Below are 24,683 nucleotides of genomic sequence, written 5' to 3'. Positions count from 1 at the left end.
AGACCCCTGGCTTTGCCCACTGTCAGTTTCAAGAGGTTAGATGGGGTCATTGGGAGCCTCTAGGAGCTGAAGCAAAAGAAGAGGCTGAGGCTGGCCCGGCCTGGCCAGCTGGTCATGAGCACTTCCTGGAAGCTGGGAGGGTGCCTGGGCGTACTCCCCGGCACAGCTGCAAGCGAGATCATGTTTCCCATAGCAATGTCAGGGATGCTCAGGGGCCATGACTGACCCCAGAAGCTGAGAATGGGAACATTGGCGGGACCTTTAGAGCTCCTGATTGCTGGGAAGCCAGATGAGATGATGTCGGGCAATGTGAAGGCTGCTGGACTTGGGATTCAGCCCCAGCATCTGTAGAAAAATGCCTCTGTGTGGTACTCCAGGCCCTCAAGTATCTGGTGCCACCTACCCAGTCTTTCACATGATTACCCTACATTTTGCTATGCTCCAGGCAACTTGCAAATGTAGGGAGGGACAGGGAGCTAAGCACAAGAGACAAGACAATAACTACCTGTGTGACCATGGGCAAGTGGCTTAACTTCTCTGGGCCTGTTTCCTCATCTATAAAATGAGGGGTAGGAAGAGACTGAACAGCCCTTGAGGTGTTTTCCAGCTCTTCATCTATGATTCCACATGAAGTTACTCCCCTTTGTCTTTGCTTACACTGTTCCTTTTACATCTAGAATGCCCTGCTTCCCCTTTGCCTACTGAATACTGGCCCATTCTTTCAAAGCCAATTCAAATGCCACCCCCCCTCCATGAAGCCACCTTCCCTGATCAGTTCCCTAAGCTGCTCACCTTCCCTGGATCAGATGGCCCGTAGGTCTTTTATTTTTTGTAACGCTTTCATACCTTTTGAATGTGCTTGTTCAAATAATTCTATGCATTTGTTTGCATCTTTGGAGGTGATAGTTTCCAGAGGGCAGGAATAGTGTTTCTTATAAGCCCTGCATCTCCAGAGGCCCCAAGCATAGTGCCATTAACCCCTGTAATATTCCTCTGGGTATTCAATCACACTCTTGTCTCTCTGAGATTTTTAATTATAAGTCTGGTTGCCCCAGCTGAACCAGGCAGTCCTGGACAGCAGGGAGCAGATCTCCTCCCTCCCAGAGTGGCCTAGCACAGAACCAGAAAGCCAGCAGGGATGCCTGTTTTACAAGTGTTCACGCTGAACAAAGTTTGTCCTTTAAATCCAGTTGATTATTTTCCACAACAAAAGGAGATCCTATAATTGGGGAGAAGTGATCCCACTCAGCTTTTGTTGTTCAGTTGTTTACAGTTGTGTCGGACTCTCTGTGACCTCATTGGGGTTTTCTTGGCAAAGATACTGGAGTGATTTGCCATTTCCTTTTCCAGCTCATTTTACACATGAGGAAATGGAGGCTAAGAGGGTGAAGTGACTTGCTCAGGGTCACACAGCTGCTAAGTGTTTGAGGCTAGATTTGAATGTAGGTCCTCCTGATTCCAGGCCTAACCCTCTATCCAGTTTGTCACCTAGCTACCCTAAGCTGCTCATATCCTAAAGAGGGTGATTGTTACAAGAGACCCAGGTTCAGTCCTTGCCCCAAAACTTCCTAGCTAAGAGGCTATGACTGTATCTCTTTCTTTCTCCAGCCCTCAAGTTCCTAGCTAGGTTTCATTAAATCTCTAAAGTTTCTCCTAATTCTAAATCCTATGAGCTTTGTGCTCACTGAGCTAAGCATAAACACCTCTCAGCCGGGGGCCAATTCTAGTCCCAGGTATGGCATTGACATACCTGGGCACGTGTGACCTAGATGAATAAAGCATTTACTAGGTGCTTACTATCATATAAGGTACTAGGCTAGGGAGAAAGAGTTGGGGTAAGGGGAGGATCTAAATCCAACTGAGCAAGTCAGTCCCTGTCCTCAATCTACAGCCTAATTCTTTTTTTTTTTTTTAGTGAGGCAGTTGGGGTTAAGTGACTTGCCCAGGGTCACACAGCTAGTAAGTGTTAAGTGTCTAGGGAGCGGCTAGGTGGCGCAGTGGATAAAGCACTGGCCCTGGATTCAGGGGTACCTGAGTTCAAATCCGGCCTCAGACACTTGACACTTACTAGCTGTGTGACCCTGGGCAAGTCACTTAATCCCCACTGCCCCGCAAAAAAAAAAAAAAAAAAAAAAAGGGTTAAGTGTCTGAGGTCGGATTTGAATTCAGGTACTCCCAACTCCAGGGCCAGTGCTCTATCTACAGCCTAATTCTAATGGAGGAAAACATTCTGCTGGGTTCCAGCTTGATTAGACACTGCTCTCTTTCTTACGACTCAATGGTCCAGCCAAAGTGGCCTCACACCTACCACTCTAACCCCTGGGTCTTCATGACTTTACATGGCTATCCTGAAAACACCTCTACCTGGTTACCCTCCCCCATGAAGCCTTTCCTGATCCTCTCAGGTTCAAGTGCCCACCCTCCCCAAATTACCTTGTATCTAGTTCACATATACTCTGTACACACTATTTTACACACAGATTGTTTCCCCAGGTATAATACAATGTGAGCTTGAATCTTCAGCAACAAGCACTATACCTGGTATACAGTCGGTTATTAATAAATCTTTACTGATCTCCACTCCCTCATCTGTAATATCGAGGAAATCATAAGAACCGTCTGGCATCTAATGAATGAGACATAGCTGCTATTCCAGGAAGAGGCTGAAAAAGAAAGAAGGCTTCTTTCCTGATGAGGATAAATGAGCAGTAACAGCACTTGGCATTTCCAATATACTCCTAAGTAGTGCACATAATCTCAGAGAACATTAGAGTTGGAAGGGACATTAGGGTCAGAGAGGTTAGAAGACTCGACCAAGGTCACACAGCAAGTCAGTGGGAAGAGATAGGGCTAGAACCCAGGGCTCCTGACTTACAGTTCAGGGCTCTGTAGAGGGTCAACAGATTATGGTCTACTAATTAGGTTTTGATTTCATCTTGTGTCTCTGACCCTTTACTGTGCAAGGCAGACCTGAAAATGGCCCCTGCCAGACAGGTGTGCCGCATGAGGCTGCTTTCCCAGAATTTTTTTTTGAGATAGAAGGGTAACATACATATATTAAAACAGATGCATCAAGAAAAAATATTCTGAACTGTATATCTAATTTTTGACTATGACATCTTGGCAGGAGCTCATTCAAGGGAACACTGATCTTGACTGTGGGGCACAGCCATTTAGTTCAATTTCTTCATTTTACAGGTGAAGAAACTGAGGTCTAAGGGCGGCTTCAGTGATCTGCCCAAGACCACATAGGTAGTAAGCGTCTGAGGCAGGGCCCTGAATCTAGATCCTGATTCTAGAGTCAGTGGTCTTTCCATGATGACAGTGGGATTTCTCTCTCTAGATTTCCTGGAGTCTCTTCTCTAACTCTGGAACCAATCTGTTTCCTTCTCTCCTCCAAAAGAGACCACGAGGCAGGTAGAGGCCTGATCAGGGCCATGGGGGGGAGTGGGGGGAATCCTTGTTCTGCTCAGACCTCCCAATGTTAAGTTAAAAGTTAAACATCTTCAGGTATTCACAATTGTCTGAGAAAAATTCAAATTCCTTCGCTTGAAAGCAAAGACTATAATCTATCAGTTCAATTAGATTCAAGGATCATGGATTAAATGCATCCTACATGCAAGTCACAGCTTCCTTTTCTGGCCTCCTCTCATTTTCCTGCCCTTGATTCACATCAGGCTGCAGCAAAACTAGTCTCATGCGCCTCCCTCCTGACCATGTCCCGCAGTCCCACCTTTGTGCCTGAGCCCGGGTTGTTTCCTATTTCTGGGATGTCTTCCCTCCTCATCCCTTAAACAGCATCACTTAAATGTCCTAATCTCCTGGGGACCTTCCTGCAGGGACCTCACATAGCACTTGGCTTTCTACTTCCTGAATGCATTTGTGTAAAAATGGATGTTAAATTTATTTGCTGTGGTCCCTTACTAGGGACAAAGATCATGATTCGTGTAAAATTTTCTAAATCTTCCTAGTTGTTCACCAAAGGAGTAACAGTCTTAACATTTGGTTTGGGGAGATTCCTTCCCTTCCCCTACCTATAGGACAATTCAGAGCTTCCCCTTTCCTGCAAAGGCTGGGCTGAGAAAAAACTGCCCGTTTTATAAGCTGCACACATCCAGGCAGGAAAGACACCACATCTGCTTTCTCATCCCAGCTCTGACACCAGCTAAATGTCTTTGCCCCAGTCATTTCACCTCTAGGAGGCCTGGCTTCCAGTCCTGACTCTGACACCAGCCCACTGGGTGACCGCAAATAGGTCCTGTGCTTTCTTTGGCCCCCAGTTTCCTCATCTGCAAGTTGACAAACCCTAGACCTGCCCAAGGTACAGACCTTGACCTTCTCTCTGCACCCAGCCACAGGATTCTGCCAAGGTCAGGGGGGGCTGGCCCTGAGGAGGATGAGAGGGACCTGACCCCAGCCTATGTGGCCCTATCCGAAGACTAATACCAGCCCAGGCTCTCAACAGAGAGAATTCAGATGGTGACTCACAGAATTTAAGAACCAGGGACCTCCCTGGCAGCTAGTCCAACCCATCCCAGAATGAAAAAGAATCTCTAGGACAACACACCCAGTCTCAGCTTTGCTGTGACCTCCAGAGGGAGGGGGCAGCTTCTCCCCCCACTGGCCCAAGGGAAATCCACTGCCCTTTTGTATGGGTCTCATAGGAAGCATTGGCTGACCTTAAGCCTACATCTGCCGCCTCCAAGCTCCAGCATTGCCCCCCCAAGTTCTCTCCACATCAGCCAAACAAAACATAATAATAGCCTTTTAAGTACTTGAAGACAGGCTTTCCGGTGCCTAATCCCAGTTCTTCCCTCAGGCTCTTCCCTGCCTCTTCTAGCTAAACGTTCCCAGTTCCATTAACTGACCCTCATGTGACAGGGACTCAAGGCCCTCTACCATTCCGGTGGCCTTCCTCTGGGTTATCAGCTTCCTTTCTAAAATGCAGCATCCAGAAGGGAATACAATTCTTGGGATATGGTCTGATCAGCACAGAGCACAGAGGCGCCTCACCCACCCAAGCCAGGGGGTTGCTGGTCTTGACAGGAATTTACAGCTAAATCCTAGGGTCCAGGCAGCTTCACACTTGGTCTGGGTTCTTATTCCTCCCAATCTAGGGTGAAGATTGTGCTTCTTTTCCCTGTCATCCAACTATCCAACTTCCTCATTTTTTGGGGGGGGGGGAAGAGAACCTCAGGCAGCCAGCAAGGCCAGAGACTCAATACATAATTCAGTCGATAAAGGCATATACTAAGTGCCCCCCCATCCTTCCGTCTTTCTAGTATCTACCTCTGGCCTGTTGGAATAGGGGGTGTGGGGGAGGCAGAGTATCCAGGCTCATCTAAAGTTTTTTCCTTGCCCCCAAAAGCCAATCCATCAATGCCTCCTTCTAAGCATGACATGGCACTTGGATAACTGCAGCTGTCTCTGAACTAGGTCACAGGTTGGACCATGGAGCTGGAAAAAACCTCTAAGGCCAACTAGTCTAACCCCCTGATTTTACAGATGAAAGAAGTGAGGTCCAGAGAAGTAAAGTAAAACAGTCACAAAGAATATTAAGTTATACAGGGGCATAGATGGGTAATCAAGGGACTTGGATTTAAGTCCTGCCTGGACGCATGACTTTGGCAGGTCTCTTTCCATCTCTGAACCTCAAATTCCTCCATCTTTAAGTTCTCAGAGTACCAATAGCATGATCTGCAAAGGACCTTAGAGTAGTGACCTTACACTTTGCAGAGAAGGGACAGTAGTTTGGCCAAAGTCACTCAAATAATAAGTAGCAAGTCCAGGATTCAAACCCAGGTCCTCTGGCTCCAAAATTAGTGCTCTTTCCAGTTCCCCCCCAACAGTCCTTGTGGCAGCTGCTTTGTAAAAAGTAAGGTGCAGTGGGAAAGAGAGCAGTGATTACCCTTGGGCTAACTTTCTCCCTGAATCTGCAGGATAAGGTAAGGGACCACCAAAAGTTCACCTGGCTCCCTTCCTCCCCTATTATATTTATTTAATAACAACCAACTAACAAAAGACACATGTGAAAGAAGGGTAGTCTCAAAGTGAATTTGGGGGCAGTGGAGATAGTGAGCATCACATTCATCACCTTCGGAAATTTGGAGGCTGGATGACCAACTTGAGGGATGCTATAGAGGTTATTACTGCTCTAATTCTAGAATGTGGATTTCTATTAAATATAGTCATTTCCCACTCACTAGCACAGTTTGTCATCCTATCAGTCCTGTATTGTGAGAGACAGCTTTTATTTGCTCCATCTTATAGAAGTGAGGGGAGGCCTTCCAGAGAAAAAAAGTGCCTTACTTAGGGTCGAGTAGCAAATTAGTGTCACAAACCCTATCTGAAGTAGGTCTTCTTATTGCCAAGCTAGGGGTTTTTCCCTCTTCCTTAGACTGACTAGTTCCTAGTTTTGGCCCTGCTAAAATGAGGCAAGTTTCAAATAAGACAGAGTGCCTGGCACTTAGTTGGTGCTGTATAATTGCTTATTATCCCCCTCCCCCTGCCACTGAACTGACATTATGTCCTGGAAAAGGTCCATTCCCCTCTTAGGGCCTCGGTGTCCTCATCTGTAAAATGAAGGAGTTGGGAGTTAATGACCTTAAGTCTCCTTCTGGCTCTGAGGTTTTCCAAGCAACATTCTCTCTCTAGTTAGAATTTTGTTCTGTGTTTCTGGGTCTTTGTTCCCTTGTTCGACTGATGGGAAGGAACTGGGGGTTGAGGAGGGAGGTCCTTTCGCTGTTTGGGGCTGTGTCACCCAGAGAAGGGGGTGGACAGGGCAGGGCTCAACTCTGGGTACACTGAGTCACTCTCTCTCAGGAACAGGCTGTCAGATAGTGCAACAGGCAAAATAACAAAAAGAAAGGAGGCAACCAAAGGAGGTTAAAAAGAGAAAGGAAGGGAAGGGTGAGGGAGGGAGGAGGCCCTAACATGAGAGGATGGAAAATACAACAGACTATTTCAACAGCCCTTCCCAATGGCGAGCACCCGCCTATCATTACATGCCCAGCTTAATTACCCATCATTATAAACTGAATCCACAATAGATGCCAACTGCATTTTCTAGGGACAGACAGCTTCTCTTCCCTTATTCTCCCCCTCCCAACTACCACCAGGGAGAATCTCCATAATGTCACATTGAGATTAACTCCCCTTTATCCCTAAATAGCTGTGAGATGTTCTGAATCCTTGTCCCTTAATGGGAAGGAGATGGTACAACGGTGGTAACAGGCTGGCTGGAGTCAGGGTCCAAGGAAAGCCCGGTGGAAGTCGGGGAGGCCCCTGCAAAGTTTGTCCTTAAAAACAGCACCAGCTCCCAGGAGCTGCCCAGGGCTCCAGGGGCTAGCAGAGGCCAACTCAAGCTGAGTAACCGGCATCTCCCTTTCCCCACCCCAAACCCAGGCTCCCAGAAATAAACGGGAGCTGAGCTCATATCCTGTGGGGATCTGAAATAGCCCAGGCAGGTTAAAATAGCGCAGAGACCCACAGCAGCACCAGAGTCGGGTCGGCCCAGGCCAGGCAAGCAGAGTCCACTCCGTTCCCGTGCCCCTCCTGGGGAGCTCAGGCAGCAGCCCCCCGCCAGGCCGGGGGCCCTCCCCCCGCGCGCCCCCGCGCACAAAGCGGCAGCCCCCTCCCCCATTCCCAGGGCGTGGGCCCCCAGCCCCGCTTTGTTAACGAGCCTTCGAGCATTCCCCTCCGGGGCCAGCCAGACAAGCCGAGCCGAGCCAAGCCGAGCCGAACAGAGCCGAGCCGGGCCGAGCCCCCGGGGCCGGACTCGGCCCCTCATGCCGGCGCGGGGGGGCAAAAAAACCACAAAATCGCTTCCACTCACATTGCTTCAAGAGGTCCAGACACAAAGCCATGAGACCCGAGGGGCGTAGGGGCGGAGACAGAAAGAGACAGAGAGAGGGAGAGAAGGAGAGACAGAGAGACAGACACACAGACAGAGGGCGGGGAGGCGGCAGTGCCTCGGTCTGCTCCGGGAGGAGGAGTCCCTTTGGCTGCCAGAGGCCGGAGCCTGGGAGGAAGCCGGAGTCCGCCCCGCCCCGCCCGCTCCCGGCACAAAGCCCCGGCGTGGCCGGTCCGGCGGCGTTGGGCTGCGCGCACGGGGGCCCGGGCCCGGACACCAGGACGGCCGCGGGACGCCCGCGCTGGGGGAGAGAAGGCGGCGGCTCGTGGCTCGGCGAGAGCCAAGGGCGCACGGAGACAGGGAGAGCCCGGTGGGGGCGGCTGCACTCACCCTCCTCCCTCGCTCAGCCCCGGCCGCTCCGGTGATGTACTTGCAAGGGGAGGGGCCTCTGGGTTAAAGCCCCGCGCGGGGCCCCTCCTCCGGGCCCGCGTCACCGGCCGCGCGGCGGCTCCCCCAGCCTCTCCCCGCTCCCTCCTCCCTGCGCTCTGGGGCGCGGCGGCGATGGAGAAGTGGGGGACCTGGGGGGAGGCCCGAGAAGGGAAGGATTTAGGAGCACATGCACGCGCGCACGCAGGGAATCCACGCTCGTGTGTGCACGTGCCCGCCCTGGAGGCATGGGGGGTGCACACAAGCAACCCCGTGAAAACCCAACAGGACGGGAGTGCACGCGCACGCGAGCTCGGGTAGGACTGAATGGGCGTGCACTTACATACAGGGCGGGGGGTGGGGGGGTTAGGAAACATGGTGCATGGGCACATCCAATCAGACGTGCACGACAAGGCACAACTACACTCCAGTGCGGAGCGCGCATATGCACGTGCACACCTTCCCCACTAGCGGGTGCACGCACTACACGAGCGCGCACGTGTTCTGAGCTGTGCACACTGGAAGCGGCGTGGACACACCCACCCACAAACGTCCTACCCGCTGCGCTATAGGTCCTGCAAACGGGGGAAGGGGCGGGGGAAAGGGCTACTTCGCTAGGCGAGTCAGCCTCGGCTGGGGCACTCCTGCAGTTACTAGTTCGCCCGGTCCCTAGCTGCGCCCCACACGGGACCAGCCCCGCCCGTGCTGTTACCCGCTGGCACCCCGCACATGCTCAGTGCTGAAGTCCCGGGCTGGTGCCCAGGGCTCAGCAGCTGCCACCTTTTGAGAACACGAGTGGTGGCGCGCGCTAGAATGGCCCCCAGTCTAGTTCTGCTCAGCCCACACCACCCTGTGGCCGGAGCTAGCAGCGCTATGACAAATCAATCTTCCCCGCTCTCATTCACAGACCCCCTTTCCCCATTCTATTCTTTTGTTTCCGCCTTTCTTGGCCAATGGTCAGAGCCATGGCCATCCTAGCAAGCTTCTTTCCTAAAGGATGCCCTGGGCAAGGCGGACTGTGATATAAACATACAACCTTCTCTCCATCTCATGCCTGCGGACCCTTTTATAAAGTCCTATTAGTCCTCAAGAGTAGAACGAAGCATTTCAGAAGCCGGGACTTTCAGAATCACAAATATTAGGGTTGGAAGGGACAGTGTGGACCAGCTGCCGAATTTTACGGAAGAAGAAACAAGTCCAGAATGGGAAAGGGATTTGCGGTCATCACATATAAAAAAAGCAAGTAGCCATGCCCTGTGACTTCTTCAAACTCTATATAATCTCTTGCAGCTAGCCCCTCCTCTCCACTCACACACCTAAACCAATCCAGGCCTTCAAACCTAGATTATTGCAGTAGTCTCCTAACTGGCTACCTCCCTCCCCTCTCTCCTTTTGCAATTCATCCTCTAGGAACTTTAGGGGGGTCATTTAAACCCAGTCCCCTTGTTTTGCAGAAGAGGAAAAGAAGACATTAAGTGTCTTGCTCAAGAATTCGGTACTAGTCTATTCAAAAACCTTCTGTGGATCCCTATTTCCGGTAGAAGAAAGTATAAACTGATCCCGGCATTCAGGGCCCACCAGAATCTAGCTGTAACCTACCTGGGTGGATTTTATGCTTTTTATGTCACTCCTCCTTTCACATGGTCTACATCCAACTAAGTGGACTACTCTGACCTAGGTTCTTGACTGACTGATGACTTCTTGAGAAAAGAATCATGTCACACCCTATTCAGTATATTCAAGAGTTTCCCTATGGCTTCTAGGATCAAACAACAACTTCTCTGGCATTTAGAGCTCTTTACAACTTGTTTCCAGTCTTATTACCTGTGATTCCTTTTCCTGTACTCTTTGATCTACCCAAATTGACCCTCTTCCTCTTCCTCACACTCCATGTCCCATCTCAGCTCCTTTGCCCCACTTGTCCTCCATGCCAGAACGTGCTCCCTGTCACCACATACCTCCCCATAAAGCTCAGCTCACGTTACCTCCTGCAAGAGACCTTTGCCAAATTACTTTGTATTCATTTTGTTTGGACCTTTCACTGCATCTCACCCTCACCCCCAACGAAGACTCCTTAAAGGCAAAGGGCTGTTTTTAATCCACAGTGTCTAACTCACAATAGGTACTTAATAAATTCTTGTTGAATCGAATTGGAGTTATTTCTTGGCTCTAGGCCTCAGTCTCCCTCTCAGTAAAATTGGATAATGCTTGTTCAGCTACCCTCAGTGGGCTACTGTAAAGATCAAATGAATGACAGGATGTGAAAACACTTTTAAAGCCAATATAGTGGTAAAATGGGAATATCAGCAATCTCCTCCATAACATCCCTGTGAAATAGGTAATAGGTATTATTGTTTCCATTTTATGGATGGGGAAACCGAGGATCAGGTTAAGTGACTTACCCAGGACCACACAGGTAGTAAATGTCAGAACAATATCAGAACTCAGATCTTTTGACCTTTCCATTAAACCAGCAGCCTTCCTGTTATTATTGGCTTGCTGAAATCCTCTCACTGAAAAAATGGGTTTTGATGGGGCAGAGGAAGGAGGCATAAGTTTAGAATCTGGGGATACCACCATAGATGGCGAGCCTGGGAAGGGCTTTGTACAGAGGACAGCCTGAGAACCCTGGGAGAGGAAGCAGGGGGAGACAGGATAGGGGAGTCAAGAGCTGGAGGTGGGGTGGCTTGAAAACAATTCTGCTCATTGTGTAGGTCTGCCCAAAGAGATCTGGTCATGCTGCTTTTTGTTTTCGTGGCCAGGAGGTCGGCTCATAGTAGACTCTAGTATGAATGCTGATCCCTATCTTGGCATCAGTACTAAGCAGCTCCCTCCCTGATGAGCAAGCCAGGGCTAGGGGGCATTGCTATTCCAACTGCCTGCTGAGCCCTTCCCTAAGATAGGAACAGGCTACAAGGCCATGGGAGGGGGTGGGGAGTGGGGGAGACTGTCTGTTTGGAAGGAGCTTTGCACCTGGCCCTTGGCCTTATTAAGAAGCAAGAGTTGGGAGGCAGATAGGTGGATAGAGCACCGGCCCTGGAGTGAGGAGGACCTGAGTTCAAATCCAGCCTCAGACACTTAACACTTACTAGCTGTGTGACCCTAGGCAAGTCAATTAACCCCAATTGCCTCATCCCCCCCCCCAAAAAAAAAAGCAAGAGTTGCTATGTCTATGAATGCAATTCAGCTTTGCAGTAGTGTGAAGGCACAGGGTGGAATCCTAATTCTGCTACCTAATAGCTATATGACATTGGCCAAACCCCTTCTCCTTTCTGGGCCTCAGTTTTTGTTTTTGTTCGATTGAATTAAATGATCCCTAAGGGCCCTTCCCATTCTAAATCCTATGATTCCATGAGCAAACATTTCTTAATTGCTTACTGTGTGCAGAGAGCTGTGTTAGAATATAGAATCATAGAACATGGAATATGGGAAGCTTAGAACATGGAATGTTAGAGTTCTGTGTTCTAGGATTCTAATCTTTCTCTGTACAGTCTAGTCATACAGTCTGTGAATCCTGCTCTAAAATCCACCTTTTGTGCTTCACCTCAGTGTGGAGGTCACACTGGTTTTCAAAGTCTATACTCTGCTTACACAAATATTACCAAGCCCCACCAGGACAGAAAGGCTTCAGGTAGGAGGCCAGTGAAGGGCTGAGTTTCTATCTTCTGAGGTCCAGCTAAGCTGAGTTCAGAGGACCTCAATGCCAAAGGGCTGGCCACTTTGTGCTATGGTTTTTTGGTTGCCTCAATTTGATTATGGAGATAGTGTGGCATTAATTTGTTCTGTGGTCAGGGGACCTGGGTTCAAATCCAGCTCCTGACAATGACCATCTTTGTGATTTTAGTCAAGTAGCTTAACCTCCTTGGGTCTCTGTCTCCTCATCTATAAAATGAAGGGGTTGGACTCTAGATCTATGATCCTATAAAGACCAGCTACCAAGGGCATAAGTTCTCCAGGAGAGCAAGAAGCATCAAATCATGAATCCTAGATATGTGGTATACATTTTAAAAATTCTACTTGTGATTTTTATCAGTGTAGGGAGCTCCCAGTGTAGAATTTTCTCTACCAATCCCCTTTCTCTGCAACTCCTAGTCTTAGAGAATTGTCTGGGGGTACTAAGAGGTTAGGTGACTTGCCCTGGGTCACATAGCCAGTATATATCAGAGATCAAACTTGCACCCAGGTCTTGCTAATTCAGAGGGCATCTCTTTTCTCCACTAAACCATGGCACCCCTCTTTCTCTATGTTAGGGTGACAACAAGACTTGTTATTTCTTTGATATGGAGATTTCTCAGCAATTAAACTCCCTCTATTAATACAAGTCAGCACCAAGAGAACAGCGACTGAGTGACTTGTCCAGGGTCACAGCCAGTACTGAGTCAACAGCAAGTATGTGTCAAAGATTGAACTTGAACCTATTCAAAGCTGGCTCTATGACCACTACACCAAGATGCTTAATTCCTCATTCCCTAAGATAAAATCAACTAGGAAATAGACCTCCTCAGCACCCCCTGCCCCTGGGGCCCCTCCCTCCCTCTGATTGGACATTGGAGAGCTCCTTCTACATCCCCCACTATGTAAGGAGGGCATCCTGGGAATTCTCTTCATCATTTCCCAGATGCTACTTTTTTGGATTTCACCCACTCTAGAAACTCATCATTCTGCAAGATGAAATCGATGCAGAAACTTATACCTTCTTAGGTAATTTCCCAGTCAGATTGACTGCCTCTGTGCCTCCTCCCAGTTTAGCCTCTCCTTTCCATTTAGGCTTCTTTTTATGTGTTGTCTCCCTCATTAGATCTATATCTTGCCACTGGACCCAGGTAGCTCCGGAGGAGAGTGAGGCTGGTGACTTTGCACAGCCTTCCGTCACTTAAATCCAATTCACTGCGTCATGACATCACCTTCTGATGTTATGGTCCTCTTCGGGAACAAAGGACAAACAACAACCCCCATTAGAGTGTGAGCTCCTAGAAGGCATGGACTGTCTTATGTCTTTCTTTATATGCCTGGGGGAGGGGCAGCTAGGTGGCACAGTGGATAAAGCACCAGCCCTGTATTCCGGAGGCCCTGAGTTCAAATGTGACTGCAGACACTTGACACTTACTAGCTGTGTGACCCTGGGCAAGTCACTTAATCCTCATTGCCCCGCAAAAAAAAAAAAAAAAATTAAAAAAATCTTTGTATGCCTAGAACACAGTAGGTGCTTAATAAATGTTTATCAACTCTGACTCTGGCTTATCCCACTCAAGTCCTTTTTATGGTATGAAGTTCTTGAAGGCTATTGTAATGGAGCACAGGCTCTAAGCAGGTCCTAGCCAACTGAAAAGACCCACAATACCACCCCAGGAGTGATGGCTTTTGGTCCCGAGATCTTCCTGGTACAATTTGTAGAGGCCTATCAGGCTGGACAAAGCAGAAACTGAAGCCTGTTGTCTAAGTTATGGCCAAATTGTGTGACCTTTCTTGACAGAGAGCACCTACTCTGATGAAATTATAGCTCTCTGATGTATGAATGTATATGTGTGTCATGATCTATTTGAACATCCTTTCTAAAGATATATATGTGTATGTGTGTGTATATTCACATACATATGCATTTATTTTTTTATTTTTTATTTTTGGTGAGGCAATTGGGGTTAAGTGACTTGCCCAGGGTCACACAGCTAGGAAGTGTCAAGTGTCTGAGGCCGGATTTGAACTCAGGTCCTCCTGAATTCAGGGCTGGTGCTTTATCCACTGTGCTACCTAGCTGCCCCATACATATGCATTTAAACACAGAAGATGATAAAATTACAGAATCATACAACATTGACTATTAGAATCATGGACTCTTGGGACCATAGAATATAGGCCATGGAAACTTGTAACTACAAAATAAGAGGCAGCTAGCTGGCATAGTGGATAGAGCCTTGGATGTAGAATCAGGAAGACCTGAGTTTAAATCCTGCCTTAGATGCATATTAGCTATGTGACCCAGGGCAAGCCTGTCTGCTTCAGATTCCCTATCTGTCAAATGGGGAGAGTAAAAGCTCCCACCTCACAGGGTTGTTGTAAGGATCATCTGAGATAATATTTGTAAAGTACTATCTGTAAATGCTATGAAGAATGTTAGAGGTAGAAGGGACCTCAGGGGTCACCTAGTTCTTGGGTTATAGAACTAAAGTTGGAAGGAATCAGAGAGGCCATTTGCTCCAACCATCTCATTTTACAGATGAGGAAACTGAGGTCCAGAGAGGTTGAGTAACCTGTCCAAGTTGTAAGCGGTAGAATTAGGATGTGGACCCAGGTCCTTTGACTCCAAACCTGTTATTCTTATGGCCTGAGAGCTCCAAGACCAGGGAGGGGAAGGGTTTGAAGAGGCCAGAAGGTAATGGAGAATCCTGTAGCTAGCTATCCAGTCTATAAATCCAGAGGTGTTGCCTGATTGAAGCCCACTGTCTGGTAAGACACCCCCAACTCACAGAGTTTATAGGAAATCAACAAAGCAGTAGGAGACGTGTCCTTTCTCTCCTTGGCATGTGAAATCTGTGTGTCCCTTGTCCAGAATTAGGGGCACTAATGGAACCTCCAGATAGGACTGTTTGGTCAAGTATGTTCCCCCAGAGAAGGACAACAAGCATTGATTAAGTGCCTACTATGTGCCAGGCACTGCAGTGAGCACTGGGGATAGAAAAAGACCCAGTCCCTGTCCTCAAGGAGCTCACATTGTAATGGAGGGGACAACATGTATGAATAAGCTACTGAGCCATTTTTCAGTCGTGTCCGACTCTTCCTGACCCCATTTGGGGTTTTATTGGCAAAGATACTGAAGTGGTTTGCCATTTTCTTCTCCAGCTCATTTTACACAAATGAGGAAACTGAGGCAGGCAGGGTTAAGTGACTTGCTCAGGGTTACACACACAGCTAGTGTCTGAGGTCAGATTTGAACTCAGGAAAACGAGTCTTCCTAACTCCAGGCTTGGCACTCTATCTACTGCGCCATCTAGCTGCTATATACAGAATAAATTAGAGATAATAGCAAGGAAAGGAGTGAATATTAGTCAGTGAATAAATCAGTCAATTATTAAGCATCTACTATGTGCTAGGCATTGTGCTAAACACTGGATCACTAGATCTAAAGGAGAGCAGGAAAGGCTTCTTAAAGAAGGTGAGATTTTATCTCGGCTTAGAAAGAAGTCAGATCCTAGTAGACAGAAATGAGGAAGGAGAGCATTCTGGGCATGACAGCCAGCCAGTGAAATTTCAGTCAAGAGATAAGATGTCCTTGGCAAGGAATTGGAAATTGAGGGGCTGTCCATCAATTAGGGAATGGCTGAACAAGTTGTGGTATATGAATGTAATGGAATTCTATAGTGCTGTAAGAAACGATGAGCAGGTAGAGTTCCGAGAAACCTGGAAGGACTTGCGTGAACTGATGATGAGTGAGATGAGCAGAACCAGAAGAACATTATACACAGTATCATCAACATTATGTGTTGATCAACTGTGATAGACTAGATCCTTCTCACCAATCCAATGGAACAAGAAAGTTCCAAAGGATTCATGATGGAAAAGGCTCTCCAAATCCAGGAAAAAAGGAACTGTGGAATATGGATGCTGATTGGACCATACTATTTCTTTTGTTTTTGGTGCTGTTGGTTTTCTGATTTGAGGTTTTCCCTTGGTGCTCTGATTCTTCTCGTATAACATGACTAATGCAGAAATATGTTTAATGTTATTGTGTATATGTAACCTATATCAGATTGCCTGCTGTCTAGGGGAGGGGGGAGAGAGGGTTGGGAGGGAGAAAAATTTGAAATTGGAAATCTTATATAAACAAATGTTGGAAACTATTTCTACATGTAACTGGAAAATAATAAAATACTTTTATTAAAAAAAGAGAGATAAGATGTCTTGTTCAGGGAACAGTAAGGAGGCCAGTGCCACTGGACCAGAGTATTTGTGGAGGGGGGTAAGGTGTAAGAAGTTTGGAAAGGTAGAAAGGAGTCACTTTAGTGGGAACAGAATAGAGGAATTAGCCTGGGCAAGAGCACTGATCAACTTCCTGTACATTCAGAAGTAAAAAGAATTTTTCTAGTGGGTGAGTCCTGCCTGCTTAGATGCACCGGGCAAGGATGCTGTGGGGAGAAAGAAGCCAGAAGCCAGCTTCAAAAAATGTAACCATTTCTAAGGGCTCTTCCCCATCCCTTATCATGTCATGGCCTGCATGTCATTGTGCTGGAGTAAGGGGCAGAAAGATCCGGCTTTAAATTGTACTCTAGACACTTCCTATCTGTGTAATCCCAGGCAATTCTCTAAACCTCTCTGAACCTCAGTTTTCTTATCTGTAAAATAGGGGTAGTAAAAGTCCCTATTTCATAGGGTTGTGAGATGAGATGTGTATAAAGGACTTTGTAAACATTAAAGGTCTATATATCATCATCATTATAAGTTCATGAATTGCCATGACCAAAATAATTCCTCCCCTGGTAGCAGATCTCTGAGGTCATAAGGATCTTGCCACTTAGCTTCAGGTTTTCCAAGGACAGGCATATAGTCTATGATCCAAGCCTATAGTTGAGGCATTTCCAACTTGGTAGAACTTTAGAGTTATCTCCTCCATCCTCTTCTGCTGCTTCCTGGGAGTGTGGAGGTGACCCTTGACTGAATCTGTGAAGTCCAAGTTTTGGCAGGTCTGACTAAAGAAATGCCTGACCTTCTATTCATAAAAAGTTCATTTGACCTTGTGGCCAAAGGTTTGGGAGGAACTGGAGGACAGTCTCTGATTGTGTTTTTGTTTTTGTTTTTTGGCAGGGCAATTGGGGTTAAGTGACTTGCCCAGGGTCACACAGCTAATGTCAAGTGTCTGAGGTCAGATTTGAACTCAGGTCCTCCTGAATCCAGGGCCAGCGCTCTATCCACTGTGCCACCTAGCTGCCCCAGTCTTTGATTTTGGAATGGGGGAACCACTGACCTCTTAAGTGAGGTCCAAGAAACCCTAGTAGTAGATGAGCTCAGTAAAGTCTAGGAGCTGGGAGATATCTAAGGGTTCCTGGCTGCATTTGAGTAGGTTCTTTCATCATTCATCTCTATTCCTTGCCTCAGAGCAGCCCCCAGAGGGTTCAGTACATAGTGGTTACTGGAGACATGGTGGAGTGGGAGGGAGCCAAGATTTAGAGTTAGAGGACCAGGGTCCAAATACAAGCTCTACTACTTATTAGCTGTGTGACCTTCAGCAAGTGAATTAACCCGTCTTGGTTTCAGTTTCCTGCTTTGTAAAATAAGGGGTCTAGGCTAGGTAATCCCTAGGCCATTCTAACTCTAAACATGTTGATTCTATGATTTTGTGAAGAGTATTCATTGAATACAATTTCCCCCCTGCTTCTCTCAGATGTTTCTGTCTTCTAGTTTCCAACAATGACCACACACCTTCTGTGAGGACCAGTAGATAGCAGCCAGTAGAAACATCTCACCAGCTTATGACCAGAAGGGTTACCTTGGAGGGGGGTTCACTGACTGTCCCCCAAAGGCAAACATCTGTGACTTTTTGTACTAGGCACTTGCCACACCTTACACATGCCTTACATTCATTCTCTATACTTCTTTGCAATCTTTAATTCCCATCTGTCCCCATTTCCAGCCTGTGAACTTCAAAACTATTTCTTTGCCACTGTCTCATCCTGAAACTTCCCTCAGCTCTTGGAGAATCCTTGACCTGGAACATCCAACCATCCCTTTGCCCTTCTCAACCTGGTATAACCTTCTGTAAGATGCATTTCCTTTTCCCATCGGTGAATTCCTTCATGTGGGAATCTTCCTGGAAGGGCCCAAGCTGGCCTTCATTTTTCTCCAAGCCCTGTTTCTTGCTTCTGATTTTAAAAGCATGCCCTACTTTTTGACAACTTTGTTTTTTTTTGGGGGGGGGTGGCAATGAGGGTTAAGTGACTTGCTCAGGGTCACACAGCTCATAAGTGTCAAGTGTCTGAGGTTGGACTTGAACTCAGGTCCTCCTGAATCAAGGGCTGGTGCTTTATCCACTGTACCACCTAGCCTCCCCCATCATGCCCTACTTTTCAACTCGCTTTTGGGTGTTGTCTTGCCTCATTAGAACGTAAGCCTCTAGAGGGCAGGGACTATCTTTTTGCCTGCATTTGTATCGCTGGTACTTAGCACAATGTCTGGCACATAGCAAGGGCTTAATAAGTGCTTGTTTCCTTCCTTTCTTACCATCTGCCTTGCCACCCTGGAAGTCTTGTTCTCCTAACTGTTCTTCCCAGGGACTATAATTTAAGGAAGGACTCTAGCCATGTTTTGCCTCATTCCCAATTGGACTCAACTATGGACTTCTTTGACTAGCTGCCCTCCCACTCTTCTATCTTGCCCAGTTCTCGATCCCCTTTATATACTGTCTTTTCTTCCATTAGGATATAAGCTCCTTGGGGCAGCTAGGTGGCGCAGTGGACAAAGCACCGGCCCTGGAGTCAGGAGGACCTGAGTTCAAATCCAGCCTCAGACACTTAACACTTACTAGCTGTGTGATCCTGGGCAAGTCACTTAAGCCCAATTGCCTCACAAAAAAAAAAGAAAAAAAAAGAATGTAAGCTCCTCGAGGTCAGGGTCTGTCTTATTTGCTTGTATTTCTCTCCCCAGTGCAAACTACAACATGCTCTCTCTTTTCCTTTCCCTCCCTTTCTCTTTCTCCTCTCTCTCACTCTTTCTCTCTCCCTCTCTCTGTCTTTGTGTCTCTGTGTCTGTCTGTCTGTCTGTCTGTCTCTCTTGGGTTCATACACAAGCTGAGCTACTCACTTTGGAAATGTTTGGACCTTACTATGTACCTCTCTGCTCAACCTCCTGGGGGTTTGTGAATTCTTCTTTGGAAGGATGGGCCAGAAGAGAAGGGAATCCTAGAGTCCTGGGATATCAGAGCTGGGAGGCTCCTTAGAGGTCACAGAGCCCAACTCCATCATCTTATAGATGGGAAAATGTGGTCTTAAAGAAGGGGGAAAGAGCTTGTCCAAGGTTACATAATGAGTTGGTGGCAGAGCCCTTTGTGGTTCTGTTCTAAGGCTCTTCTCCCCACCTGCCATCCCTCCCAACTACCTGAAGATGTCACTGTGAAGCATTTGTTCCCCAGATGTTGCTGAGGTGGAGGGCTCAGGCCTCCCAGAAGGAGAGGGCTCTCAGTGCCTAACCAGCTGCATCTTCTGACATCTGAGTTTGGGTAAGAGGTGAGGAGTGGGGGTGCCTCCCTCTCTGTGACGTCTTCTTTTGTCTTTGCCCTCTGTGTGTCTTATCTTGAATGAAATACCACCAATCATTCATACAACTTAGGCATAGATACCCAGTGAGCACCTGCTGCTGAATAGAGGAAGGTATCAGATCACAGCATGACCTGGTGACGCCATCCCTTGGCACAGCAGTTACAAGGTCAGGGCAGGGTTTCAGGCCAATGTCCTTTTCCTCTACTTCATACCACTTTCCACATGGACATTATCATTGAGCTGTGGCTGGTCAGCTTTCACCCCGCATGAGGGAGGAGGCAGGGTCACTGAGTTTCTGCTAAGAAAAAGGAGACAGAGGGGGCAGCTAGGTGGTACAGTGGATAAAGCACTGGCCCTGGATTCAGGAGTACCTGAGTTCAAATCTGGCCTCAGACACTTGACACTTACTAGCTGTGTGACCCTGGGCAAGTCACTCAACTGGGCAAGTCATTGCCCAGCAAAAAAAAAAAGAAAAAGGAGACAGAGGTCTACTGTGGCACAGAGGGAAAGTGACACAGAAAGACTAACACACAGAGGAGAAAGACAGCTTGGGAGAGGAAGAAAAAAGACAGAGAGGGGAAAGGAAGAGAGAGAGAAGGGGGATAAGAGGAGAGGAGGGAGGGGAGAGAGACAGAGAAAGAGAAATGAGAGAGAAGATAGAAAATACAGAAGCAGAGATGTGAAAATGAAAAGTCAAAAAAGAAAAGTAAAAAATTGCAACAAAAAAGAGAGATGGCAACAGAGAAGAAGAAATTATGGAAAAAATAGACAAAAAAATAGGAGAAAGGAGAGAGAGAGAGAAACAGAGAAGAGACAAAGGCAGAGAGAGAGAGGGAGTTGAAGAACTTGCTAGCTTGTCTGACCATGGTCATGTTTCAGGGCCAGCACTATAGAAGTCAGCCAGCTGTCAGTGTGCATGTCTGTTTGTCTGTGTGCATGTCCATGTGCTTGAGAAGTTGGAGCAGGCTCACAATGCATCACAGGCAGGGGCTAATGTGCTCCCTGCCAGGCTGCTTGAGAAAGCTATTTCTGGAATGTGAAATCTGGGTCAGAAAGAAGGAGGCGGGAGGAAGGGAAGTGCGTATGTTCCTCTGGAAGGACATATGGAGGACCAGTTCAGGGCCTAAGTCTGAGGCCCATCCAAGCCTGGGGCCCTCCACTCAGAGCTTCTTCCCTTCTCCTCCTCCTGGCCTCTCTCCAACCTGCCCCTTCCCCTCCTTTTCCCCCAGTCTGCCAAGATCTCATTTTCCTGGGTGACAGCTGCTGCCTGAGCATTCCTGAGCAGGTCATTAGACTAATTACAATTGATCCCCTGGGTATAGTCCTTTTAAGTTTACAGAAACATCCATTTTTTCATTGATCTTCTCCTCAACCCAAAGAAGACAGATTAGGGATGAGTCTCCCCCATTTTGTGTGTGTTCAGTTGTTTCAGGCATGTCTGACTCTTTGTGACCCCATTTAGGGTTTTCTTGGCAAAGATATTGGAATAGTTTGCCATTTCCATCTCCAGATTATTTTACAGTTGAGGAAACTGAGGCAAACAGGGTTAATGACAAGGCCATACAGATGTTAAGTGTCTGAGACCAGATTTGAACTCAGGAAGATGAGTCTTCCTGACTCCAGGCCCCTCTATCCACTGTTCCACCTAGCTGTCCCAATTTTACAGAGAAGGAAATTGAAGAACAGATAGAAGTGACTTGCCTAAGGTCACACAGCAAGTATCCAAACCAGGATTTTCATGTACTTATTTATTTATTTTGGAGATTGGATCTCCCTATCTCATTGAGGCTGGAGTGAGCAGTCACTTACAGATGGATCCCATTACTGATAGGCATAAAAGTTTTGACCTGATCCATTTCTTTTTTTTGTGTGTGTGTGTGAGGCAATTGGGGTTAAGTGACTTGCCTAGGGTCACACAGCTAGTAAGTGTAAAGTGTCTGAGGCCTGAATTTGAACTCAGGTCCTCCTGAATCCAGGGCCTGTGCTCTATCCACTGCACTACCTAGCTGCCCTGACCTGATCCATTTCTGACTGGGCCTGTTCCCCCCTCCTCAGGCAGCCTAGTAGACCTCCACTCCTGGCAGATCACCATATATATTAGTGCCAGACTTAGTTTGGACCCCTGACCAGCCCAGTTCACCACAGTTCAGAACTCCTGCTCTCAAGGGATCCATTGATCTCAGCCTCCCCAGTAGAAGAGATTACAGGCGCCATACTTGACCCAAGCCAGGCTTTCACCTGAGGTCTCTGAACTACAAATCCAGGGATCTTTCCACTGTCCTACAAAAATAAGCTTAGCTTTATTTTATTTTACTTAATTTTTTGCCTCAAACTGCTCCTCCTTCTGACTTTCCTATCTCTGTTAGTGGTACTACCATTTATTCTCTCTTCCAGGCTGGATGTCATTCTGGACTCCTCCTTCTCTCACCTAGTAAATCTTTTCTTACTGGATGATACCCAGCTTTCTGGCAGCTCAAGATCTTCACTGATCCCAATCCGTTTGCTCATCGTTTAGCATGAGATCAAAGGATTTTGAAGAGAAAAGGGCTTCTGTGACATTTTGATGTGATGGATTAAAGCATTAGATGGACAAGGCAGGAAGGCCGTGGCTCAGAATCCTGCCTCGGATACTCTGATCAAGGTTCATAACCTCTCTGGGCATCAGTTTCTTCCTCTATAAATTGAGGAGTCTGGACTTGACCCAAGGTTATTTCAAGCTCTATAATCATCCTGTCAAATCCTTTCACTTTTTCAGATGGAGAAACTCAGGTCTGGAAAAGGGAAGGGACTTGCCCAAGGTCACACTGCAAATAAGAAGCTGAGCCAGGATCTGAACCTAATTCTAAATCAGGTTCTTTTCTTCCACCCTGTCTCTTCACAGACTAGTGCTAATTTTTAATTTTTTTTGGTCTGAGGCTGTGGTGGGAACTCTCTCTACTAAAGCAGACAGGCAATTATTCTGCAGTTTTAAGTCTTCGAGAGTTGCCCAGAGTATTGAGAAATTAAGTGATTGTCCATAGTCACACAGCCAGTATGCAAAGTGGAACTCAAACCCAGGCCCTCTGGACTTCAAGGCAGTCTATCTACTATGCAACACTGTCTCTCTAGTCTAGCATCTGATAAATGTTCAATTTAATTCAGTGAGTTAGCACTCCCTTTATATTTTGTTCCATTAAAAAATCTGATAAGCAGTGACCAACAGAGTGCCTGGCACATAGTAGGTGCTTAAAAATGCTAGTTGACTGACATACTGAACAAGTAACCATCCAGCTTCCAACTGAAGATATCCAATGACGAAGAACTCACTATTTTTTGAGACAATCCCAAACCACTCAGTTAACAAGCATTTACTAAGTATGTCTTCCACATGACAGGTCTTTAGATATTTGAAGTAAAGTGAATAAGCATTTATATAGGACCTACTATGTGCCAGTCACTATGCTAAGTGCTTCTACAAATATGATCTCATTTGATCTTCCCTTTTGAGGTAGGTGCTGAGATTTTTCTTATCTTAAAGCTGAGAAAGCAGAAGCAGACACAGGTTAAGTGACTTGACCAGGGTCACACAAATAGTAACTGTGTGAAGCTGAATTTCAACTCAGGTCTTCTTGACTCCAGACCCAATGCTCACTCTACTGTGTCCCTTAGCTGCTGAAGACAGCTCTGAAGTGCCCTCATGGTCTCCTGTCAATTTGCCCTGAGCTCACAAGATCCTAACACTCCAGTGTCCACCCCAGCTGCTGGGAGGCTGAAGTCCACTGTTCCTTTCTTTCACTATAGTCTGGGAATCACTTCGCACCTGTACAATGCAATTAGTACCCACAGATCCAGGTAAGTCAGGAGCTTCTCTGTCTGCCCACCAGGATCGTTAGGGAGGAAGGAATGATAGGATATGCAACTTGGAATCAGATGGATCATCAGATATAGAGCTGGATGATTCAGAAACTGAGAGTAAGGGATTTTTCCCCTCCATGGAGATCCAGAAAGGAGCAGCAGCAGGATTTGAACTGAGGTCTTTGACTCAAAATCCCACTTTCCTTCCATGACATCACTTGGTTTCTCAGCAAATAGATTCACCAAGCTGTACTCCACCTTCCCAGTGACCTCTTCCTTGTCCCTGGCCCAGCCATCCCTCCCACCCCTGTTCCCACTCTGAGCAGGACTTACTGGGCAGTGTACGGCTGCTGCTCAGGCTGCTGCCTGTGGGCGGAGGGGAGAGGGACTGGAGGGAGATGCTGTCCTCATCCTGGGAGCAGCCCGCCTGGATGGCCCGAAGGTAGCTATGGCTCCGAGAGCGGAAGTAGCTGGGGAGAGGCAAGTCCAGCACATCGGCAGTGGCAGACTCAGCCTCACTACAGGCAGCCTCATACTGGTCACTCAGCTCTGCCTCCCTGACCTGGGGAGGGAGAAAAAAAATAGTAATTCACATTTCTACAGCGTTCTAAGTCTGTTATTACCCTTAATGCTCATAATAATGATAACCGGAATTCCCATATCTAGTACTTTTAAGGTTCTTACTCATACACCACTGGACCTGTTATCTCACTGACAGGGGCATTCCCTCCCAAGATACCCATCCGTGGCTGCCCATCTACTGCATCTCTTGCCGATGTCCTTTCATAATTGGCCATTTGGTTATTGGCCAAGAATCTCCCATTTAGACTACTACCCCTGAGTAGAAGTCTATAGATTGTCTAAAAAACTATGTTTCCCCAGAGTCTATAGATAGTGGACCCAGCTTGCTAGTAAAACTGGTGAGATTTGAGATAAGGAGCCCTCAAAATTATGTGGCCTATACCTGGGACTTTCCAAACCAAAATATTTTTCAATGTCACTCCCCTATGAATGTTTTTTTCTTCTATTAGAATGTAAGCTCCTTGAGGACAGGGACTATTTTTACTTTGTATTTGTATTCCCAGCACTTAGCACAGCGGTTGGCACAGAATTAGTGCTTGATAAATGTTTGTTCATTAAAAGAAAACAAACCTCTGTGGTTATTAGCTCCCTTTATCCTTTGGTGCAGAGGTGAAAGGAGGCCAGGTTGGACTGAGAATCATTTTGTATTTTCTCTATTATTTGGGTAGCTTTGGCAAACGAGTTTGTCACCAAGTAGTAAGGCTGTTCCTTAGAAAGCTGACTCAGTCTGTTGCTGGGACCATACC

At 47.2% G+C, this 24,683-nt stretch overlaps 1 protein-coding gene across 6 annotated transcripts in view; it reads right to left on the bottom strand.

Moving 5' to 3' along the window:
* DLGAP4 (DLG associated protein 4) overlaps positions 1–24,683 on the bottom strand; it is a 252,502-nt gene that overhangs the window by 59,192 nt on the left and 168,627 nt on the right. For 5 of the 6 annotated variants that reach the window (XM_043982857.1, XM_043982854.1, XM_043982853.1 and 2 more), the window contains one exon: positions 23,689–23,917. In XM_043982857.1, the coding sequence (XP_043838792.1) occupies positions 23,689–23,917 (229 nt within the window). Of the gene's footprint in view, positions 1–7,834; positions 8,237–23,688; positions 23,918–24,683 lie in introns of those variants that run through there. The other variant, XM_043982858.1, reaches the window with a different exon arrangement.

Source organism: Dromiciops gliroides, chromosome 2 (assembly GCF_019393635.1).
Source record: "Dromiciops gliroides isolate mDroGli1 chromosome 2, mDroGli1.pri, whole genome shotgun sequence".
In the NCBI taxonomy this organism is placed as follows: Eukaryota; Metazoa; Chordata; class Mammalia; order Microbiotheria; family Microbiotheriidae; genus Dromiciops; species Dromiciops gliroides.
This window is presented reverse-complemented; position numbering and strand designations above follow the sequence as displayed.